The following is a 20,684-nucleotide window of genomic DNA, read 5'->3' as shown; positions in this document are numbered from 1 at the left end:
ATAAACTATTGCTAAACTACTATTGTTTTCTATATATTGTTAATTTGTAGTTGTAAACTATTGCTAAACTACTATTGTTTTCTATATATTGTTAATTTGTAGTTGTAAACTATTGCTAAACTACTATTGTTTTCTATATATTGTTAATTTGTAGTTGTAAACTATTGCTAAACTACTATTGTTTTCTATATATTGTTAATTTGTAGTTGTAAACTATTGCTAAACTACTATTGTTTTCTATATATTGTTAATTTGTAGTTATAAACTATTGCTAAACTACTATTGTTTTCTATATATTGTTAATTTGTAGTTGTAAACTATTGCTAAACTACTATTGTTTTCTATATATTGTTAATTTGTAGTTGTAAACTATTGCTAAACTACTATTGTTTTCTATATATTGTTAATTTGTAGTTGTAAACTATTGCTAAACTACTATTGTTTTCTATATATTGTTAATTTGTAGTTGTAAACTATTGCTAAACTACTATTGTTTTCTATATATTGTTAATTTGTAGTTGTAAACTATTGCTAAACTACTATTGTTTTCTATATATTGTTAATTTGTAGTTATAAACTATTGCTAAACTACTATTGTTTTCTATATATTGTTAATTTGTAGTTATAAACTATTGCTAAACTACTATTGTTTTCTATATATTGTTAATTTGTAGTTATAAACTATTGCTAAACTACTATTGTTTTCTATATATTGTTAATTTGTAGTTATAAACTATTGCTAAACTACTATTACTTTCTATATATTGTTAATTTGTAGTTGTAAACTATTGCTAAACTACTATTGTTTTCTATATATTGTTAATTTGTAGTTATAAACTATTGCTAAACTACTATTGTTTTCTATATATTGTTAATTTGTAGTTGTAAACTATTGCTAAACTACTATTGTTTTCTATATATTGTTAATTTGTAGTTATAAACTATTGCTAAACTACTATTATTTTCTATATATTGTTAATTTGTAGTTGTAAACTATTGCTAAACTACTATTGTTTTCTATATATTGTTAATTTGTAGTTATAAACTATTGCTAAACTACTATTATTTTCTATATATTGTTAATTTGTAGTTGTAAACTATTGCTAAACTACTATTATTTTCTATATATTGTTAATTTGTAGTTGTAAACTATTGCTAAACTACTATTGTTTTCTATATATTGTTAATTTGTAGTTATAAACTATTGCTAAACTACTATTATTTTCTATATATTGTTAATTTGTAGTTATAAACTATTGCTAAACTACTATTGTTTTCTATATATTGTTAATTTGTAGTTATAAACTATTGCTAAACTACTATTATTTTATTTGTAATCTATTGCTAAAGCTAATATATTTAAGTTGTTACACTATAACCATGTAACTTTTAGATATGCACTTTTGCTAAACTATTACTTTAGTTAGTTTAGGGGTTTAGTAAACTATAACTAAAATGACGATCTTTATGTTTAGATCATAACTACGTTATTTTCTAAAAACAGGATCTAGCTGTTAATTTCAGCAACAGCAGGACCCCATTAATTTTACAGTAACTTGCTGGCAACTCTGCTGCCAGTCCTTTACTGTTTTTTGACAGGAAACTCTTTAAGTGTAAACCTAACCAAAAGTGTCCTAAACACAATGAGAGGTGAACAAAACACACACCCTCCCTTACCAACACCTAAACCTAATCGAGTGTGTCGTAAAAGCAAATTTGACTTGAAAAACACATTTTCTGATGCAACAACACCATTTTGTGTTATGACACTTTTGTTAACATGTCAGCTTTTACATCCAATAATATCAGGTGAGCTACCGTGGAATTAAAATACGTGTGTAGGTGGGTATGTAATACAAGCGTTAAAGTGTATTGTAAAGTAAAAGTGTTTCAATATCACAACATAGTAGTGCTTCAGTAAGTGCGAAAAATACATGTTTATTAAGTCATAATTAGCTGTTGTACTCATGGTTTGTGTGAAAGTGAATACAATGCACAGTTGTTGTAGAGCTTCTAGGGTTAATTTCAACAAGAAACTGTGACAAAACGTAGAATGAGGCCCATAAAAATCAGTTTGCAAAAATTTTGTTATTGTAGCAATTATTCTATGAGACTAGATTGTTATATACTTCCATTACACGGCTCTATGGAATATTCCATTCTGATTGGTCAATGGCACCATCTAGCGGTCTGATATTTCTCAGTAACAACCGCCCATCTATGTATCAGACCGCTCATCCGGGTATTTGCGAGCATCTTTCCTGCTTCTCGGATCACTGTGCAATCTCAACCAGTCAGCTAATAAAATAATTTCAACTCAAATCAATATTTCATGTGCATTTATTTATTTATTTGGCAAGTAGTCTTGTAAAAAGATGTGCAATGAACTAGAAGTGGATTACAGCTGTTCAGCGATTTATTTCTTCTCACATTATTACATCATTTCAAAGCAAATCAATATTTTATGTCCATGTATTCATATATTTGGTTAGTTCCCGTGTAATATGAGTAGTCAGTTGTTATCGCAAAATAAACTCTATAAATTATTTATTTTGCAATTACAACTGGCTGACAGTACATTATCCCTTACAAACTATATATATATCTCTATGTATTGTAAATTCATAGTTATAAACTAACCAATAAAATATTACTATTGTAGTTAAACAGCATTTTTGCTGCTTTAGTATAACAATTTCACTTCCCACAGTTTTTTACACTACTCTTAGTTTTTAAGCCCATGCAACAAGCACCAAAAATTCAGTTCAAAAGAGCCTTTCAATTACCCTCACATAATCAATGAAACCAGAGATTGGCATGACACATATAAATGACAAAGCTTAGCTTTCACAAACAGGGAGAGATTTAACCACAAAGCTACAGACTTCAGAAACACCTCTTAACTTCTTGTGTTATAGCTCAAAGCTCAAGCAAATGATTCTTTCAAAGCACAAACATCAAACTAGCCATTAAAGCTCAGCTATGCCCATTTGTAACCCAAACCTTTAACCCCGATTCGCCACAGAGGTATGCACAATTACATAAACGCCTTCCATTCAGACTTCACTGCCCACTAAGTGACCAGAGAAAACAATGCAGCCAGCACAAATGATCTGCCACTACATATCCTCAGGCCATCCACACACACACACACACACACACACACACACACACACACACACACACACACACACACACACACACACACACACACACACACACACACACACACACACACACACACACACACACACACCTTCTGCATGGCTCACATACACACAAGCCCTGTCACAACAAATGCACGGCAGACAATGGGATGACCCATTAGCACATTCCTCCCCCGACTTCTGGCCTGCTTAAACATTCTCAGTGAAGACCCCAGAGGCCTGAGCACCTGTGGGAAAATCTGCTAAGAGAAGCGGCTTTTCCTGGCCACAGTGCACAGTCACGGCACCATCTGCAACCTGTTTGGGAAGCACCCCGCCAAGTATCTGTGTCAAAGCAAGTCAGTCTCTGTAACATACAGCAATCACAGACTGAATTATTTTCTCAAAGGACCCCACCGAGAAAACCAGATATGCTCCATCCAGATGGGATTAGAATCACAAAGTATGTCTGTGAAACATGAATGTACCGAACCTCCTCTGGGAAAATTAATCACATCCTAATAAATCTATAGAATGAGCCACGGCAGCAACTGAGGAAAACAATGGGACGTTACTCACATGTCTGTATCCCAGAGAAATGTCCCCAGACACATCTCCCGTCACCACCGCACATCCGGCTGGACAGTACTTCCTACACAAAGGGAGAACAAAGCAAAATATCTGCTCACAGCCTGTCAGTCAATTCTAGCCTGCGGATCTGGAAGGTTGATGACAAAAATCTAGTGCTTTGTTGACAATACTGTGGCTGAATGAAAAACTAAGATTATAACCATTATGATAGAATGAGATAGAATCTCTGTTCCGAAACCTAGTCAGCTCCCTTGTAGTATCATGCAATGCAGCTAAATTCACATTGAACGCATTTTTGCATTGATCTTCGTTGTTTTTCTATAGATTTTCAATGGTAACATGTATTAGATGAACGTCTTTGACTGTTGGTCCATGTCTTGCTGTTTTTTCTTCTTTATGCATTTCTGCAGGAGTGCTGCATTTTTCAAACCCTGCTTCACGTTAAAAATAACTTTCTTTACGCATTTTAAAAGAAGAGTTCACCCAAAAATGAAAGTTATCTCATCATTTACTCACCCTCATGCCATCTCAGATGTATATGACTTTCTTCTGCTGAACACAAAGATTTTTAGAAGAATATTTCAACTCTGTAGGTCCTCACAATTCAAATGAATGGTTACCAAAAATTTCCTGCACCGTTTTTCAATAGTTTTAATTATAATTTTTGGGCGAACTATCCCTTCAAAAAGCTGCCTAGGCAGGCAGTTCACTAGGTTTTGGAACAGCGCAAATGTCTGCATAATTATGACCATTATCCAGATTTTCTTTTTAATTATGCAACGTCTGATGGATCTGATACATTCCCATTGCATAGTTTGAATTGTGCATACAGCAGACTTTTTTCCACACTGGTATGTCCCAACAAAGGCATACAAGCTAATACACACTCTCAGTCTCTCACAAACACGCACACACACACACACACACACTTACCTGTACTTTGAAGCTGGGAAATGACTGCCTCTGTCTAGACATGTCAGCAGCTCTGTGGAGGAAAGCAGAGGAGTTCACACAATGAGGGTAAAAATGGAGCAGTCTCCAAAAGGAAACAGGGCCACTGACTTAACAACAACAAGAACAACAGGACACAAGCATCACAACAGGATGACAGTCCCACTTCCTGTTCAAAGCCTGGGATGAACAAACACTTCCCACTCATAAAGCCCACTCACACACTCAAAACAAAGACCAAAACGAAAAGATGACAAGAAGTCACAGGCAGATGAAGAGAGTTTAAAGGGGTCATATCAAGAGGAATCAAAGTTTACATCATATTTTGAGATAAAAGAGCTTGATGCACTATAAAAACAATGATAATAAGGAGAAAGCCAGAAAGTTCATATTTCTAAACACCAAAAGTAAAATGTGCTAAAGTTCACCAGTTTTGAACTGTTTCTGGTTGTGTGTAGCACCTGCCACTCTGCATATCCTTTTGGAGGATTCAATAATTTGAAACAAGCAAAAGATGTGTTGTTGTTTTTTTAACATGGTAATTTTAGTCAGATATGTGGCATATTTAAGCCTAGATTATTTAATTAATCTGTAGGGTTGCCCATATTACCCGGGACACCCCGTATTTTGGCTGAAATGAAGACGTCCCGTCTATGAATCTGTAATAATGTACTCAGTTACATTTTAATGGGGTGAGACGGCCCACTCAACAATACAAGAGAATGGGAGAAATTATAATGCCAAATATGGCGAGTGTAGTCCCACTTTATGCCACGTTCCAGACAAAGTCGGAGACCTAAATGCTTTCCAGTCAATCACACGTTCAGTCACAAGTACACACATTAAATATAATGGCATACATAGTCTTCCAGATGCTAGCTATCTAGCTGGCTATCAAGTAGCTATTTCATGAGCAAAATTAATTAAAACAGATGCAGTGATTAATACACAAATTATTCTCTTGTATGTTTGTATATTGCATTTTTATACATTTCGTGCAATGAAGAGCAAGTTTTTATGTTTCACAACACCAAGCTCCGCCTTATGCTCGTTGGGCACCACCAAATTGGAAATTATGTCAACTGATGCTTCTTGTTGAGTTCAGGGTTGAACGATCTAACCTGACTTCACAAGTAAGATGTTTGACTTCGAGCAGCGTTCCAGTCATTATTTTCTAATAGAAGGAGGGAAATTCAGAGTTCTGAGTTGTCTGGAACGCACCATTTGCTGTCACCATTTTGATTGAGGCATTGCAACACCCAATATGGTGACTGTAGGAATGGAAGCAATGCCTTTCAGTTACTAATAGATATCAACAGATTCATCTTTTTAATAGAGCTATTGCCTGTCTGTTTACTCAAGAATTTGCTGCGCATTAGCTAGACCAGCCTTTTGCTTTGAAAATAAAGTTACCTTTGTGATTTTCGGTGGAGTATGACAGCAGGAATCCTCTACCAGAGATATGCTGGCTGCTACGGAAGCGAACAGTCAGTTCACTGGACTCTGTGTGTATCTCAGTAGGTTTGGGCATTGGACCACCGCAGTACTTCCAGAATACTAGAAAAGTCCAAATTTCACTTACATTAGGAATTACATTCATGTTGAGGCATTTGCATGGTGTAGGTCAGGGTCCAAGATTGTTGCATTCAAACAACTTTTACATATTGAATTGTGCTGATAAGATCTGGAGCAATTGCACTCTTAGCAAAATATTTAGTATTTTAGTGCAACAAATGCAGCATACATGATGTAGATCACAACATAAATATTGTCTAATCCTATAAAAAGAAAACCAAATGGGGGCCTGGTTAGCTGACGCTGACTACCACCCCTGGAGTCGTGAGTTCTAACCCAGGGTGTGTTGAGTGACTCCAGCCAGGTCTCCTAAGCAACCAAATTGGCCCGGTTGCTAGGGAGGGTAGAGTCACATGGGGTAACCTCCTTGTGGTCATGATATGTGGCTCTCACTCTCAGTAAGGCATGTGGTAATTTGTGCGTGGATCACGGAGAGTAGCATGAGCCTCCACATGCTGGGAGTCTCAGCAGTGTCATGCACAATGAGAGATAAGATGAATGGATTGACAGTCTCAGAAGCCACCCGCCACCTGGATTGAGGTGAGTAACCATGCCATCACGAGGACCTACTAAGTAGTGGGAATTGGGCATTCCAAAAGGCGATAAAAAAAAAAGAAAACCAAATGACAAAAGCGAATCAAATTGATTCGTTGAGGAAACGTTGAGTAATTGTTGTGCATCTTACATTTTTTACTCTATAATTTAATATACTATAAGATGCTGAGCTAGAAAGACAATTTTTCTTTTATTGTTGTAAGTTGAAAAATATCATTAAAATTTTCCAATGATATTTTTTTACTATTTTAAATAAGCTTCTTTAAGGTAGATATTAGAGAGGGTACCTTTAAAACACAAATGAGTAGTGATTCGTTACCATCATGGAAAACAACTCATATCTGAGAAAGAAACATCTATACCTAATATTTAAACACCAGTTTCCATTAAGTCAATGATTCAGTCAGCTCACCATTTTCCAATCCATATGATTCTATCAGAACCTTCAAATAGTCTGTCTCACAGTCCTTTTTCTCCATGTTCAGGTCTCCAAACTTGAGGATGACCGTGTGGCCAATGGGTACACGGATTCGCCATTCACACCAGGAGTTGTTGGGGTATGTTCCTGGGTAGTTCTTGGAGGACAGGACACCACTCTCTTGACCCAGGACATAATGACCACAACCATCATCTAGAAAAATAACAGAGATCATGACATTTGAAAAATTGTTGCAATGAATCATGATGAATTCAAATCCAGGAGGATCAGAACTCATAAGCATGAAGATTGCATGGATGGAATACGAGGTAAGTGTTATTTTGTTAAGTGTCACCAGCGTTCACCTTTTAAAAGATGAGGTTGTTCCTCAATTATAAAACCCAATTTTACATTGATACAAGCCATAGACCTGATGAAATCCTCAACCTATCAAAACAGTTAAAACTTTTTTGCAACAAATGTTTGCATGTGCCCAACAAGTTAATGCATGCCAACCAAATAATATTATGTCAGAAAAAGCCAGAAGAAAGTTTGATTAATTCAGTGTTTCAGCCCTTACATGCCTCTGGCCCCTGAGACAAGTCCAAACACAACAAGCAATCTCTACTGAAGCAGACCTGAACTTGAGTTTTGTAACTAGAAGCAAAACAACACTTATTCACTGTGATGAGATAAGACAGGACGGTCATTAGAGAGGAAATGTGATTTTGCTCACACATGCTCACAAAGGTGGGGTGTTAGAAACCTTCAGCTGTCAGGCACAGGCCATGTGGATGAGCCCATGTTAAGGACTCCCACGCAGGGGGGTTAGTGCACGCTTATGCGCATTTGTGCATATATGAGTCTCACACTTTGGCCCCTGTTCGTTGAGGCCCCGTTTACACCTGGTAGTACCATGTGTCTGAAATGTGTCTCCTGTGGCCACTTATGATTAGATTTTAAGCGGAGGGTCTGTGATTTGTAACTATATCCGTCACTTACTATGGCAGTGCGTTACTGCTGGTGATAGACCGATAGATAATTTTGAAGCTTTTAATGGATATATCTCTCTTATTTTTAATGTATCTCTCTGTGTGTGATGCTCTCGTGGTGTTCACTGGTTGCCAGTATGTCACAATTATCTTTGGTAGTGACAACAGAACAATTGTTGAAAATAGTACTAATAGTGTTAGCATTTCACAATTAATGATATGTGATTTTACAGTGTGGGGCATAAACATAACTGCAGCATATCACTTGTAAAAGTGTGGCAAGGGCACTTTAAAAATAAATAATGGTGATTGGATCACAGTGTTAAAATATCAGTGATTGGTATCAGCAAATGTCCTGATCAATGCACCACTACTAAAATTAATTCTTATAAATTTCAAATATTAATTTTCAAATATTTTGGGAGATTTTATAAAAAAATTGTTTTTAAATATTGTAATAATTACAATTTTAGCAATTTGATGTACATATTATTCAACCCTTGTGCATGGTTAGTTTTCGAATCACTTGTATTGTTGGCGTTCAAATCTGAACGAAAACATTAAATGTGTTATTTTTTCATTTTTAGGAAAGAAATGTAATAACACTAACTTTAATATAGTAAAAACACTAAAGTTGTGCATTTTGAGGGGATTTTATGCTATTTACATCTTATATACCTTGAAACACCATTAATTTGTATATAAAAATAAGCAAATGTATGTTATTTTCACTACAGTAAAAACCTACACTTCTATAAGTTTTGTTTGTGTGTGTGTGTATGTACGCATATGTTCAGCACTGTGGATGTGTTATAGTCTCACCCCTTCATTTCGGTCTATGTGTTTTGCACTGGGGCTGAACTGTTGATTTTGTTTGACAAATTCCCAAAAACAAAACTGTTATAGTCTCACCCATATATTTTCTATGTGTGTCACGTAGCCTAAACTCATCGAATCCAGTCCAAAAAAAAATGTGTGCGTGCCTTCAGATGACAAACATTGGAAAAGTAACCAAGACTTGAGCCACTCCATGTGCCATTTTTATTAAAGAATAAAGAAAGACTGCACAAGGTTTAAAAAAAAATATCATCGCAATGTTGCTTCCAAATTTTACTCTCAAAGCATATGTGACATTTCAAGCAGCATGCTGAAGTCAAATTTCCATCAAAAAGTTGTTTTTAAAGCAGTCATTAAAGCGCAATGATTGATTGACAGGTGAATAAGTGGGAATTCACTGTTGTCCAAAACACATCAGGACAGATGCATTACATTGCAAATGCATGTGATACAACCTCTTCAAGTACCTTCAAAAGTAGTTTGAGTGATCAGATCACAAAACTGTTTGAACCCCATGTACACCTGTATTTATTAGGGGGACGCATTGATATTGAAATAAATATTGATAACCGATAAATTACCAATAAATTTTTTTTTAAAACACAACAACAACTTGTATAAATAGTTTTGCATGCTACAAGTAAACTTTGGGCATCAAAACATTATAATGTAAAGCCTATTCCTTTTAAAATCTGCTGTTAGCAAAAGCATATTGGTTGAATGAGAGAAAATATAAGTTCTCAAAAATAGCAGAGGGACCCTGAATGTGCTTTAACACTTTAATTTAGCACAATATGATGACAATATCTCAAATAGGATCCGTAGTTAAATTTTCAATATCGGGCAATAAACATATCTCGATAAAAAAAAACACACAAACAGAAATATCAGCCAATAACCAATATGATGCCGTTATATCATGCATCCCCAGTTATTAGCGCTGTCCACAAGTAATCTGACTGCACAAAACTGACATTCATATCAGGTGTACAGGTCTGATATGCTATAGCCCTGTTATGCCACTGTCTCCCACAGTAAAGGCACTCCTGTGACAGCACACAGCAGCACCAACTATTCCTTTCCTACCAGACAACTGGGTCACCAAGAACATGCCGCTGATGTATGCACATAACAGTGCCAGAGACCAAAGACTTGTGTGGCATTGAAGGCATTCTAAAATGACATTATGAAGAATGAACAGACTTACCCCATAAATAGCTCTGTAGAACATGTAAAACAGTGTTTCTATGGGAATGTTAGCCAGGGTGCACTAACCAGGGAACTAAGCTTTCTTTGATCCTTAGGTAGTATCACGTCAGTGCTAAATTCTAGCAAACACACAGTGTCCATTGTGGTGGTGGCTGAAAACCAGATGTAGGGCTGGGTTTATGTCAAATTTATGCATGGAAAATGTAAAGTGGAGGGTCCCACCTTAGGAGAGGTGGCAGAGAAATTACATCACACCTTAATCACGGACATACAAACAAACAATGTCCCACAATGTACCCAATGGTGACTACATGTTTTTGGGTGAACTATCCCTTTGCTTTAAATATGCCAAAATAAGCAACAAATGGTTTTCTGCAAAAACAGCTTGCTTTTCCATTCATTCTGAAAGAGATCACAGCTCAGCTCCAAAACCACTGTTTTCAACATGCTCAGGAACACCTGGCCGTCTTTGGCCCCAGGGTGGCAAACAAAATAATCACAACACAGAGTTCTGCATGTACATGCAATGCAACAATCTCCTAACATACGTCAGATATCAGTTCACACTAGTTGAAGCCATTCACACAATCACACATGCTGAATTGCAACAATAATGCCACCAAGAGATACAAAAAGTATAGTTCTCCATAATAGTACACTACGAATACATCTGCTCTTTTGGCAATGGATGAAGCATAATGGTTAAATATCTGGTGGTAGCTAAAAGGCAGCTGGTTCAAACTTCTTAAGGTGATAGACCCATCTACTACATCAAGACACTTAATTCAACTTAGAGGGGACTCCCATGCAATATGTTAGTTGCTATGGAAAAATGCATTGGCTATGACAAATGAGTAGTATAAGAGCATCTCAGTAGGTCACCTCGAGTTGCATGGTCAATGCCCTATCTAATCAATCAAGGGAACATCCAGGCACGTTTCCGAACACTTTGATGGCAATGCAGTCCCACTGAGAGGTGTAATTTCAGGGAAAGTTGTCCACATGGGAAGGTAGCCACTGCCTGCCTGCATGTTGTGTCAACTGCTGTGTCTGGTCTGTAGAAGCACATTTTCTTACCAGCCAAAGTTGACACTTAACATCCTTTCAAGCACTAAATATACTCCAAAATGAGAGGTTATATAAAAAAGAGAAGGTTTAAAGGGTTTAGGTGGGTTTACATGTTATATGTCTAGGTGTACAGGTTGGAAGCAAAGCTTGAGATTGCAGGAGCAACATGCAATATACAGTAGTCCACAAACACTTTAATCATGTACCAGCTGGTAAAGCTGAGCAAAAAGACAAACACAGATCCTGTTTTAATGGTTCGTCCAATTATACTATTTCTAACCAGATTAAATTCAATTCGGGATTTTTGAAACTAATGTAGCAAACTTTGCATCACCGTAACTTCTCGTAGGCGGCTGTTGTAAATGTACTTTCAAAGATACAAAAGTATCGATGGATGTTACAAATTTACAGCAAAAAGTCCTCAGTCAGTAACCTTAACCGCCTCGAAACGCGGATCTCCAAACAGCAGACCCAAACCCCTTTTGTTCACTTGCCTTGTTTTTGTTCACTTACCCGGTTTCTCGGCGAACACAAGCGGGTGAATTGTTAAACAGACGAGAATCAGTCCATGCAGTAAAATAAGTCCAGACATCTCCATGTAAAACCTCCTTGAAATAAGAGAGAAAAACGCGAAGACACATTGGAGAAGCTTCACGGGAGCATGTTTACCGGGAGAATACTCGTGTACTTGTGTCTGTGGACCCACAGCCCACGCTGCTCAAGCGCCTGTGTTTTCCCCACAGGCGGCACCAAGCGGTCACTAGACCAGTCTGACGGGTCTGCCTTGCGTCTGGCAGTCGGTTACTTCACTATAAGACACTGAAAGACTATTTACTGAATCAGTGTAATATATTTCAGTATTATAGTTTAAATAGCATGCATAGTAAAGGTACAGATCATACAGTAGTATTGTTAGTTAATAGCCTGTAGATACATGGTATAGATACACTAATGAATTCAGCATAGTTACATACAGTAGTAGTAGTACAGTACAGTTAGTATGTATGTTTATTGTAAGTAGGCCTATACTAGCATAAAAACTAAGAATAGTATATATAATTTAAAAGATATGTAAGATATATAGTTTAAAAAGAAAGATATGCAGTAGCCTATGGAGTATAGTCTAGAAAGTGTACTTATATGGATACTGAGTATAGCTGCTTAAATGTAGTATACAATGAAATATGAGGCACTAATTAGTCTGTACTGTAGGCCCTATAGTGTGTGTATTGTATATTTACTGATAGAATATACAATCTGTGTGTAGTCAGATTGATGTAGGATATGTGGTGTGCAGCGGTGGGGCCAGAAGGGTGGCACGGGTGGCAGCTGCCACCCTTAAAATGATCTTGTCCACCCCAACTCTGACCCCACTCAAGTCCTGTAGACGGTGTGCAACGGCTTAACCCGTCCGTGCCACGCATGGTCAATGACAACGTCTGCCCGTGTCTGAGAAGACCCCCCCCCAGTTAAATGATTTGTAGATACTAATAGATTTTATAGATTGAAAATTAAATAACAGAATATATTACATATAATAATAGTATATTGTGCAATACTGTATTGTTGTATAGTAAATAAACCACTAAACCACATAACTGTTAATCAGAAGCAAGGCACCTAACTCCAGGTTGCTCCGGGGGGATTGTCCCTGTAATAAGTGCACTGTAAGTCGCTTTGGATAAAAGCATCTGCCAAATGCATAAATGTAAATGTAAATGTAATAGTTATATATAATATAGTATATTAGTATATTATAGATATTGAGTGCATAGTGTAAATAGCATGTAGAGTAAAAGTACATTGTTAGTAAATATAGCATAGATGATTAGTATAGACATAGTATAGTGCATTTATAGTATACTAGTAAAGCCACTTAATATGTAGTATGTCATGTAGTATAGAGAAGGCTATAGATATTGTAGCCTATTACATTTTAGTAGATATAGTATGACAATCATATATTAAGTATGAATATTATATTGTACAATACTATACAGCTCTGGAAAATTATCAGTTTCTCTGGATTTACTATTTATATACACTGTATGTGTTTGAGTAAAATGAACATTTTTGTTTTATTCTATGAACTACTGACAACATTTCCGACCTCGAATAATGCAAAGAAAACAAGTTCATATTCATTTTTAAACAACACAATACTAATGTTTTAACTTAAGTTCAGAAATCAATATGTGGGGGAATAACCCTGATTTTCAATCACAGCTTTTATGCGTCTTGGCATGCTCTCTACCAGTGAATTTATGCCACTTCTGGCTCAAAAATTCAAGCAGTTCAGCTTTGTTTGATGGCTTGTGGCCCATCCATCTTCCTCTTGATCATATTCCAGAGGTTTTCAATGAGGTTCAGGTCTGGAGATTGGGCTGGCCATGACGGTTTCTTGATCTGGTGGTCCTCCATCCACACCTTGACTGACCTGGCTGTTTTGCATGGAGCATTGTCCTGCTGGAAAAAACAATCCTCAGAGTTGGGGAACATTGTCAAAGCAGAAGGAAGAAAGTTTTCTTCCAGGATAACCTTGTTTGTGGCTTGATTGAAGCATCCTTCACAGAGATGAATCTGCCCATTTCCAGCCTTGCTGAAGCACCCCCAGATCATCACCGATCCTTGCTTATGGTTCATTGAACAAGCATGGTAAACATTCTTTAGATCCTTTACAATAAATATCTGTAAAGTTATTTGGATTTTTACAAAATTATCTTTAAAATACAGTGTCCTGAAAAAGGGACGTTTCTTTTTTTGTAAACTTGTATCTATCTTGTGTCTTGTATCTATCTTTCTAAACATGTATACTATACTCAGTAATTAAACAATAAATACACTGTATATTATCTCAGTGTATATATATATATATAACTGGTATGGTTAATGAGTTTCGTAAGTTACCTTCTTAATATGTAGTATGCACACTATATTATGCTTCTTAACTCTAGCATATTACACTGATATCAATAGATTGTGTAGCCTATTTAATTGATTGTAGATACATATAATATATACATAGTATGAAAATGATATATAGTAAGTATGAATATATTGTATTTAACAATACTGTAGATTGTGTATACAGTATATGTTATAATACAAAATGTGTATTTAAAGTTTATGAGTATATCATCATAGATACTGAGTATAATTAGATGTTGAGTGCATAGTATAGTATGTAGAGTACAGATTCTGAGCATTGTATTGTTAATAAACATAGCATAGATAATTGGAATAGATACTGGGTACTTAGTAAATTTAGTATGTATAATGTATAGTATAAAACATAATATAGGAATTGAGCATAGTAAAGTATACTGTTGACACATTAAATAATCTCGATGCCCAGTGTAGATATTTAGTGTATTATAAATGGTCATACAGATAGGCCAATTTGGAATAAAATTAATACTGAGAGTGAGTGCAAATGAGAGTTAATAGTTCATAAGAATCCAGTCGTGTGGTTTGAAGTTTTAATGATTAGGTCAATCTGACTAACCTTCATCAGTTTATGGTGGCTTCAAAGCACTTTCAGAGATGCAGATATTCTGTTGTAAGACAACAGATCAGTACATATTAATGTCGGGCCCCCATTTTATATACTATATATGTTATATAATATAAGATGTATAATTCTTCTTATTATCATTGACAAATGGACTGAATAAAAACAAAATCACTACGGTTTATTCTAAAAGGCTTTATATGTAATTTTCTATGGATTTCCCCAAACATATAGCTCTTGGCAATCTCAAAACCATATGACACGTCCCCTGTCCCAGGATATCACAGGCCTGTCTTTAACATCCTAGACCATAAAGTTTTATTGCAGTAATTTGACAAACCCAGTGGCCACTTATCGTGCAAAGATCAATTAATGATTACACCAGAGAGACGCTAATCTTTCCAGTTTAGTAGTTCCTTTTAGCATTATTCCCATAAAGCCCAATGGATACAACAAACTGAGCAGTTGCAGTTTTAGCATATTTTTATTGTATATAATGATATTTATATGAATTAATACATTTTTACAATTTAATAATTTAAAATGTTATATAAAACAACAGTTATCCTATTTTCAGATCTGTATATAGTAAATCTTATATGTCACTCAGAAGTGGAGATCAGTCTGAATAATTTGAATGATCTTGACTCTGAATCAGTTTCAGCAGGCCAAATTTCAAAAGCTATTGCGCCCTCTTGTGGATACAAATCACACCACACACAGAAATATGTGTGGGATAGTATGGAAAACATATTATTTCCACCTGAAAAAAGTTGTTTTATTTCACCGTTTTCACCGCAGCAACACTTTCAGCACAGTGGCAGCATAAAATAATTAGTTTTGAAGACTGCACTGTTTTATGTATATATTTGCAAGAAAATAAAGCAACACAAATAATACAAAACTAAATTTAAAACAAACCACAGGCCTATATATACATGATGAATAGAGGTAATATCTTGTAATTTTATACCATCTAAAACAGATAATAATGTCAATAATATTTTTTTATCTAACACAACCAGAAAGTTTGTTATATAATGCATTCCTTTCACTGACATACTGAATTGAAACACTAAATTACTTGCATACGCGTTGTTGCAACCTAGTGAAATCTAGAGAAAAGCACTAGATGGCGCTGTTGATTATATTTCTTTGATATTAGCACTCTTCTGAATCTTCTGGATCAAAGCAGTCTTATTTCATTGAGAAGTGAAAATCTATACAAGCATAAGCTAAGTAATAATAAATGCAGTCACTCTGTATCTGATAACTGTGACAGAAATACATAGAACCACAAAGTATTGTGTAACAATCTGAGTAGTAATGGCTCAGATCATTCACAAGTGCAGCTCACAACTGTATCATCACAGACATTTGATGTGAATGAAGGACTGTATTGTAATACAGAGGCAGTAAGAACATAATGTCTCATTCACACTCGGGTTTCTACAGCTGTCTGAACTCCCTGTAAAAATCTAAATGTTAACAGAGCAAGTACACATCACTCTAAATGTTGCTTATTAGATTCCTCTGGTAGGAGGAAATCTATTGTTGTTGATGGTTTTATTATTATTATTATTTTATATATATATATTATTCTCCTTGAGCCCCAATATCTCAAAAAGTCACTGGTCAAAATGTTTCTAAATTGGCACATTGATACTCCGTGCCAACAGGTAACCCCACACCAAGAATGGCCAACATTCGCCCATAGCTGGCGCTACAGGACCCATAACTTCCGCCATGATGGATTTTCCTGTACAGTGAAAATTTGGGAAAACCTACAAAACTGTTCTTCTCCTGAACCGTAGCTCCAATTGACTTGAAATTTGGTACACATGTGTAGAATTGATGTCTTTGAAAACGTTAAGTAGCAAAAATTAATATGAAACAAAATGGCTGAAAGTGGCGTATTTAAGTAAATGTCCACATTTTATCAATATGTGTCAATAAATCAAATGTAATTTTGACTGATGGTTTTTCAAACCTAACATGCTTCAAGATGACATCACTCTGAAGTACTGCGCAAAGAACGGCCCATATTCGCCCTTAGGGGGCGCTACGGGCCATGCCCAAAATTCAAAATGTCTGGTCAAAAATGTTCTAATTTGGTACATTGCTACTACAGGCCAACAGGAACTCACAAACCAAGAATGGCCCACATTCGCCCTTAGGGGGCGCTTCAGGCTATGCCTAAAACTCCCATTTTCTGGTAATTTTTTTCCGAATTTGGTACATTGATACTACAGGCCAACAGGAACCCACAAACCAAGAATGGCCCACATTCACCCTTAGGGGGAACTACAGACCATGCCCAAATGTCCCATTTTCAAAGTGATGGTATTTCCACCCCATTTGTCCAATTATTCTGAAACTTGGTGTACATGGCTCATTTCTCATGGGGAACAAAAACCATCGAGGACCCATAGTTTCCACCATGATAGATTTTCCTGTACAGTGAAAATTAAAAAAAAACCTACAAAAATCTTCTTCTAAACCATAGCTCTAATTGACTTGAAATTTGGTACACATGTGTATAACTGATGTCTTTCAATACGTTACTTAGCAAAAACGAATAAAACACAAAATGGCTGAAAGGGGTGTTTTTATGTAAAGGTCCACATTGCCTCAATATATATGTGCCAATAAATCAAATGTCATTTTGACTGATGGTTTTTCAAACCTAACACTGTTCAAGATGACATCACTCTGAAGTACTATGCAAAGAATGGCCCACATTTGCTTTTAGGGGGCTCTACAGGCCATGCCCAAAAGTCCAATTTTTGGGGCAAAAAGTTTCTAATTTTGTACATTGATACTACAGGCCAACGGTAACCCCTAAACCAATAATGGCAAACATTTGCTCTTAGGGGCGCTACAAGCCATACCGAAAAGAGCCATTTTCTGGTTAAATTTTTTTGTAATTATGTACATTGTACTACAGGCCAACAGGAAACCCCACACCAAGAGTGGCCCAAATGCGCCCTTAGGGGTGCTACAAGCCATGCCCAAATGTCCTATTTTCAAAGTGATGTCATTTCCACCCAATTTATTCAATTCTTCTGAAACGTAATGTACATACCTCATTTCTCATTGGGAACAAAAAATCCTCAAGGATCCATAAGGTCCGGCATGATGGATTTTCCTGTACACTGAAATTTTTTTGTTTAGGATTCAGAAAGACATGGTTTTTTGATTCCTCCATTAGGAGGGTTTAACCCCAACCATCTACTGATCAATTTTAAATGATTTGCCATTTTGAGGAGAAATCGCATTGCTGCTTGCAGCTATATTTCTGTTTATACTTTTTGAAACTTTCTTTCTTTCTTAAAAACAGCTGGACTATACAAACATAATTAGACTATTACCAAAATGCTAAATCCGAATCTGGCTTTTATATTGTGATTAGACTGGGAACATGCTCTTTGTTCACCTGCCAAATCAAGATAAACAGGCTTTGTTCTTTTTCTGTATTTCATTGTTAAAGTAAAAACTCACCTAACAATAATTAGGTTTTTTAAAACGTTCTGGAAACATTAGTTTACGGTTACCTATGGTTAAATAAAACCTAAAAAGAACATTCTTTAAATGTTCAAAATTAATTCCTACCCAAAAATGTGAACCATACACTAACGTTCAGAGAACATTCTTTGTTTTCTGGAGTTATATAATTTTACTCCCTTGGTGATGTATGTAAGAAATTGTCTGTTATCGTGACAGTTTTATCTCTCTAATGACAGTAAAACACTCACTGTAACATAGTAATAACATACAATAACACAGAAACCTTTGTGTTTTTTTTGACTGAGTTCAACAACTCAGTCAATGTTTGACTTCTTACTTTTCTTTCAACTATAATTTCTTTAGAGAAATCATCTGGGACCCCTGCTCTTGAGGATGACATCATGATCAAATGCAATGGTTGTAGATTTATTTATCAATGACAACAAATCAAAACACAAATAACACAGCTTTGCGAGGGTCCACTGTAACAGCACAGGTTAGTGTTTTACCTCATTGCTCACATACTATTTGTTAAACAGTTATTTAAAGAAATAATTGACCCAATGATGAAAACTCTGGCATATTTACAGTACTCATATCTCACGTCTAGACCATGTCTGCATTCAGGTGACATCACAAGACTCCCCTTTTTCATTCTGGACCAAGTCACAGGCATGAAAAATATCAGTGAAATAGCTTGCATATGTGCTATTCGTATAAAGAACGGTATTTTTGTCTTGTTTTCCAGTAAAAATATCTAAACCTTCTCAAAGTAAGATACATTTATTTGAGAAGCAAAAAAGATATACAATATTTTGTCTTTTTGCACAGAAATCTAAAAAAATGTAGAAACTTTGTGTAAGTTTTTGGTAAGTATGGGTAAGTTTATTTTTCTTACCCACTGGCAAAAGTTTTTTCTTGTTTGAAGCATAAATGTAACTTAATATTATTGGATTTCTCTGAAAACAAGACTTAATGCCATTGTTTTTCTCAAGCAAATTTTTTAGGATTATAAGGATGTTTGCAGCAAAATAAGACAAAATACTAAGTAAGAAAATTATCCTTTAAAGGGTTCCTCACATAAAAGTATCATGTGGCTTTGGAATAAAGCGCACATGTTGTATGTACTAATTTAAAAAAAGCTTTTGTGTTTGTGTGCATGAGTACGTCAAGTTGAAGTCTGAAGTTTACATACACTTAGGTTGAAGTTATTAAAACTAATGTTTTAACCAATCCACAGATTTCATATTAGCAAACTATAGTTTTAGAAAGTCGTTTAGGACATCTACTTTGTGCATGATATGAGTAATTTGTCAACAATTGTTTACAGGCAGATTGTTTCACTTTTAATTGATTATATCACAACTCCAGTGGGTCAGAAGTTTAAATACACTAAGTTAATTGTGCCTTTTAAGCAGCTTGGAAAATTCCAGAAAAAGATGTCATTCCTTTAGGTAATTAGCCAATAAGCTTCCAATAGGAGGTGTACTGAAATGGAGGTGTACCTATGAATGTATTTTAAGACCTACCTTCAAACTCAGTGCCTTTTTGCTTGACATCTTGAGAAAATTAAAAGAAATCAGCCAAGAATTGTGGACTTCCACAAGTCTGGGTCATCCTTGGGAGCGATTTCCAAATGCTTGAAGGTACCACGTTCATCTGTACAACCAATGGTACGCAAGTATAAACATCATGGAAGGAGATATTCTGTAGATGAACGAAGTTTGGTGTGAAAAGTGAAAATCAATCCCAGAACAACAGCAAAGGACCTTGTGAAGACGCTGAAGGAAACAGGAAGACAAGTATCTATATCCACAGCAAAATTAGTCCTATATTGACATTAACTGAAAGACTGCTTAACAAGAAAGAAGCCACTGCTCCAAAAGCTTTTTGGAGAAATTTCTTCTAGTCTGATGAAAAGAAAATACAGATTCTTAAAATAAAGTAGTGATCGTAACTGACCTAAAGTAGGCAATGTTTTCTATGATTAAATGACAGGACTTGTGAAAAACTGAATTTAAATGTATTTGGCTACGTGTGTGTGTGTGTGTGTGTGTGTGTGTTTTGTCCTTTTTGGAACTTGACAGCCCCTGGTCACTATAACCAGCAGTACCTCTGTAAAGAGGCATCAGGTTCTACTGATAGAATACAGACTACTGGTCTAGAATTTCATGAGGATAAATAAAGACAGAATTTTTATGTTTAGATTTAACACAATTAACTGCTTCCACAGTAACGTTATAGGAATGTTAAATGCATATATTACTGTCCAGATTTTAAGTGTGCTGTCTTGATAATTTTTTCATGCATATGCTTTGGCTAGA

General features: G+C 35.6%; 1 protein-coding gene across 1 annotated transcript in view; it reads right to left on the bottom strand.

Moving 5' to 3' along the window:
• The window catches only part of dcbld1 (discoidin, CUB and LCCL domain containing 1), a 46,721-nt gene extending 34,695 nt beyond the window's left edge, over window positions 1-12,026 (bottom strand). The window contains exons 1-5 of the mRNA XM_052098139.1: window positions 11,856-12,026; window positions 7,231-7,449; window positions 6,102-6,245; window positions 4,671-4,722; window positions 3,726-3,798 (exon numbers count right to left, since the gene is read on the bottom strand). Coding sequence (XP_051954099.1) covers window positions 3,726-3,798; window positions 4,671-4,722; window positions 6,102-6,245; window positions 7,231-7,449; window positions 11,856-11,940 — 573 coding nt within the window. The 5' untranslated portion in view covers window positions 11,941-12,026. The remainder of the gene's footprint in view (window positions 1-3,725; window positions 3,799-4,670; window positions 4,723-6,101; window positions 6,246-7,230; window positions 7,450-11,855) is intronic.
• Window positions 12,027-20,684: the final 8,658 nt, after the last annotated feature.

This window comes from Xyrauchen texanus, chromosome 30, assembly GCF_025860055.1.
Source record: "Xyrauchen texanus isolate HMW12.3.18 chromosome 30, RBS_HiC_50CHRs, whole genome shotgun sequence".
Classification (NCBI taxonomy): Eukaryota; Metazoa; Chordata; class Actinopteri; order Cypriniformes; family Catostomidae; genus Xyrauchen; species Xyrauchen texanus.
The sequence above is the reverse complement of the archived record's forward strand: the minus strand, read 5'-3'. Positions and strand labels throughout refer to the sequence as shown.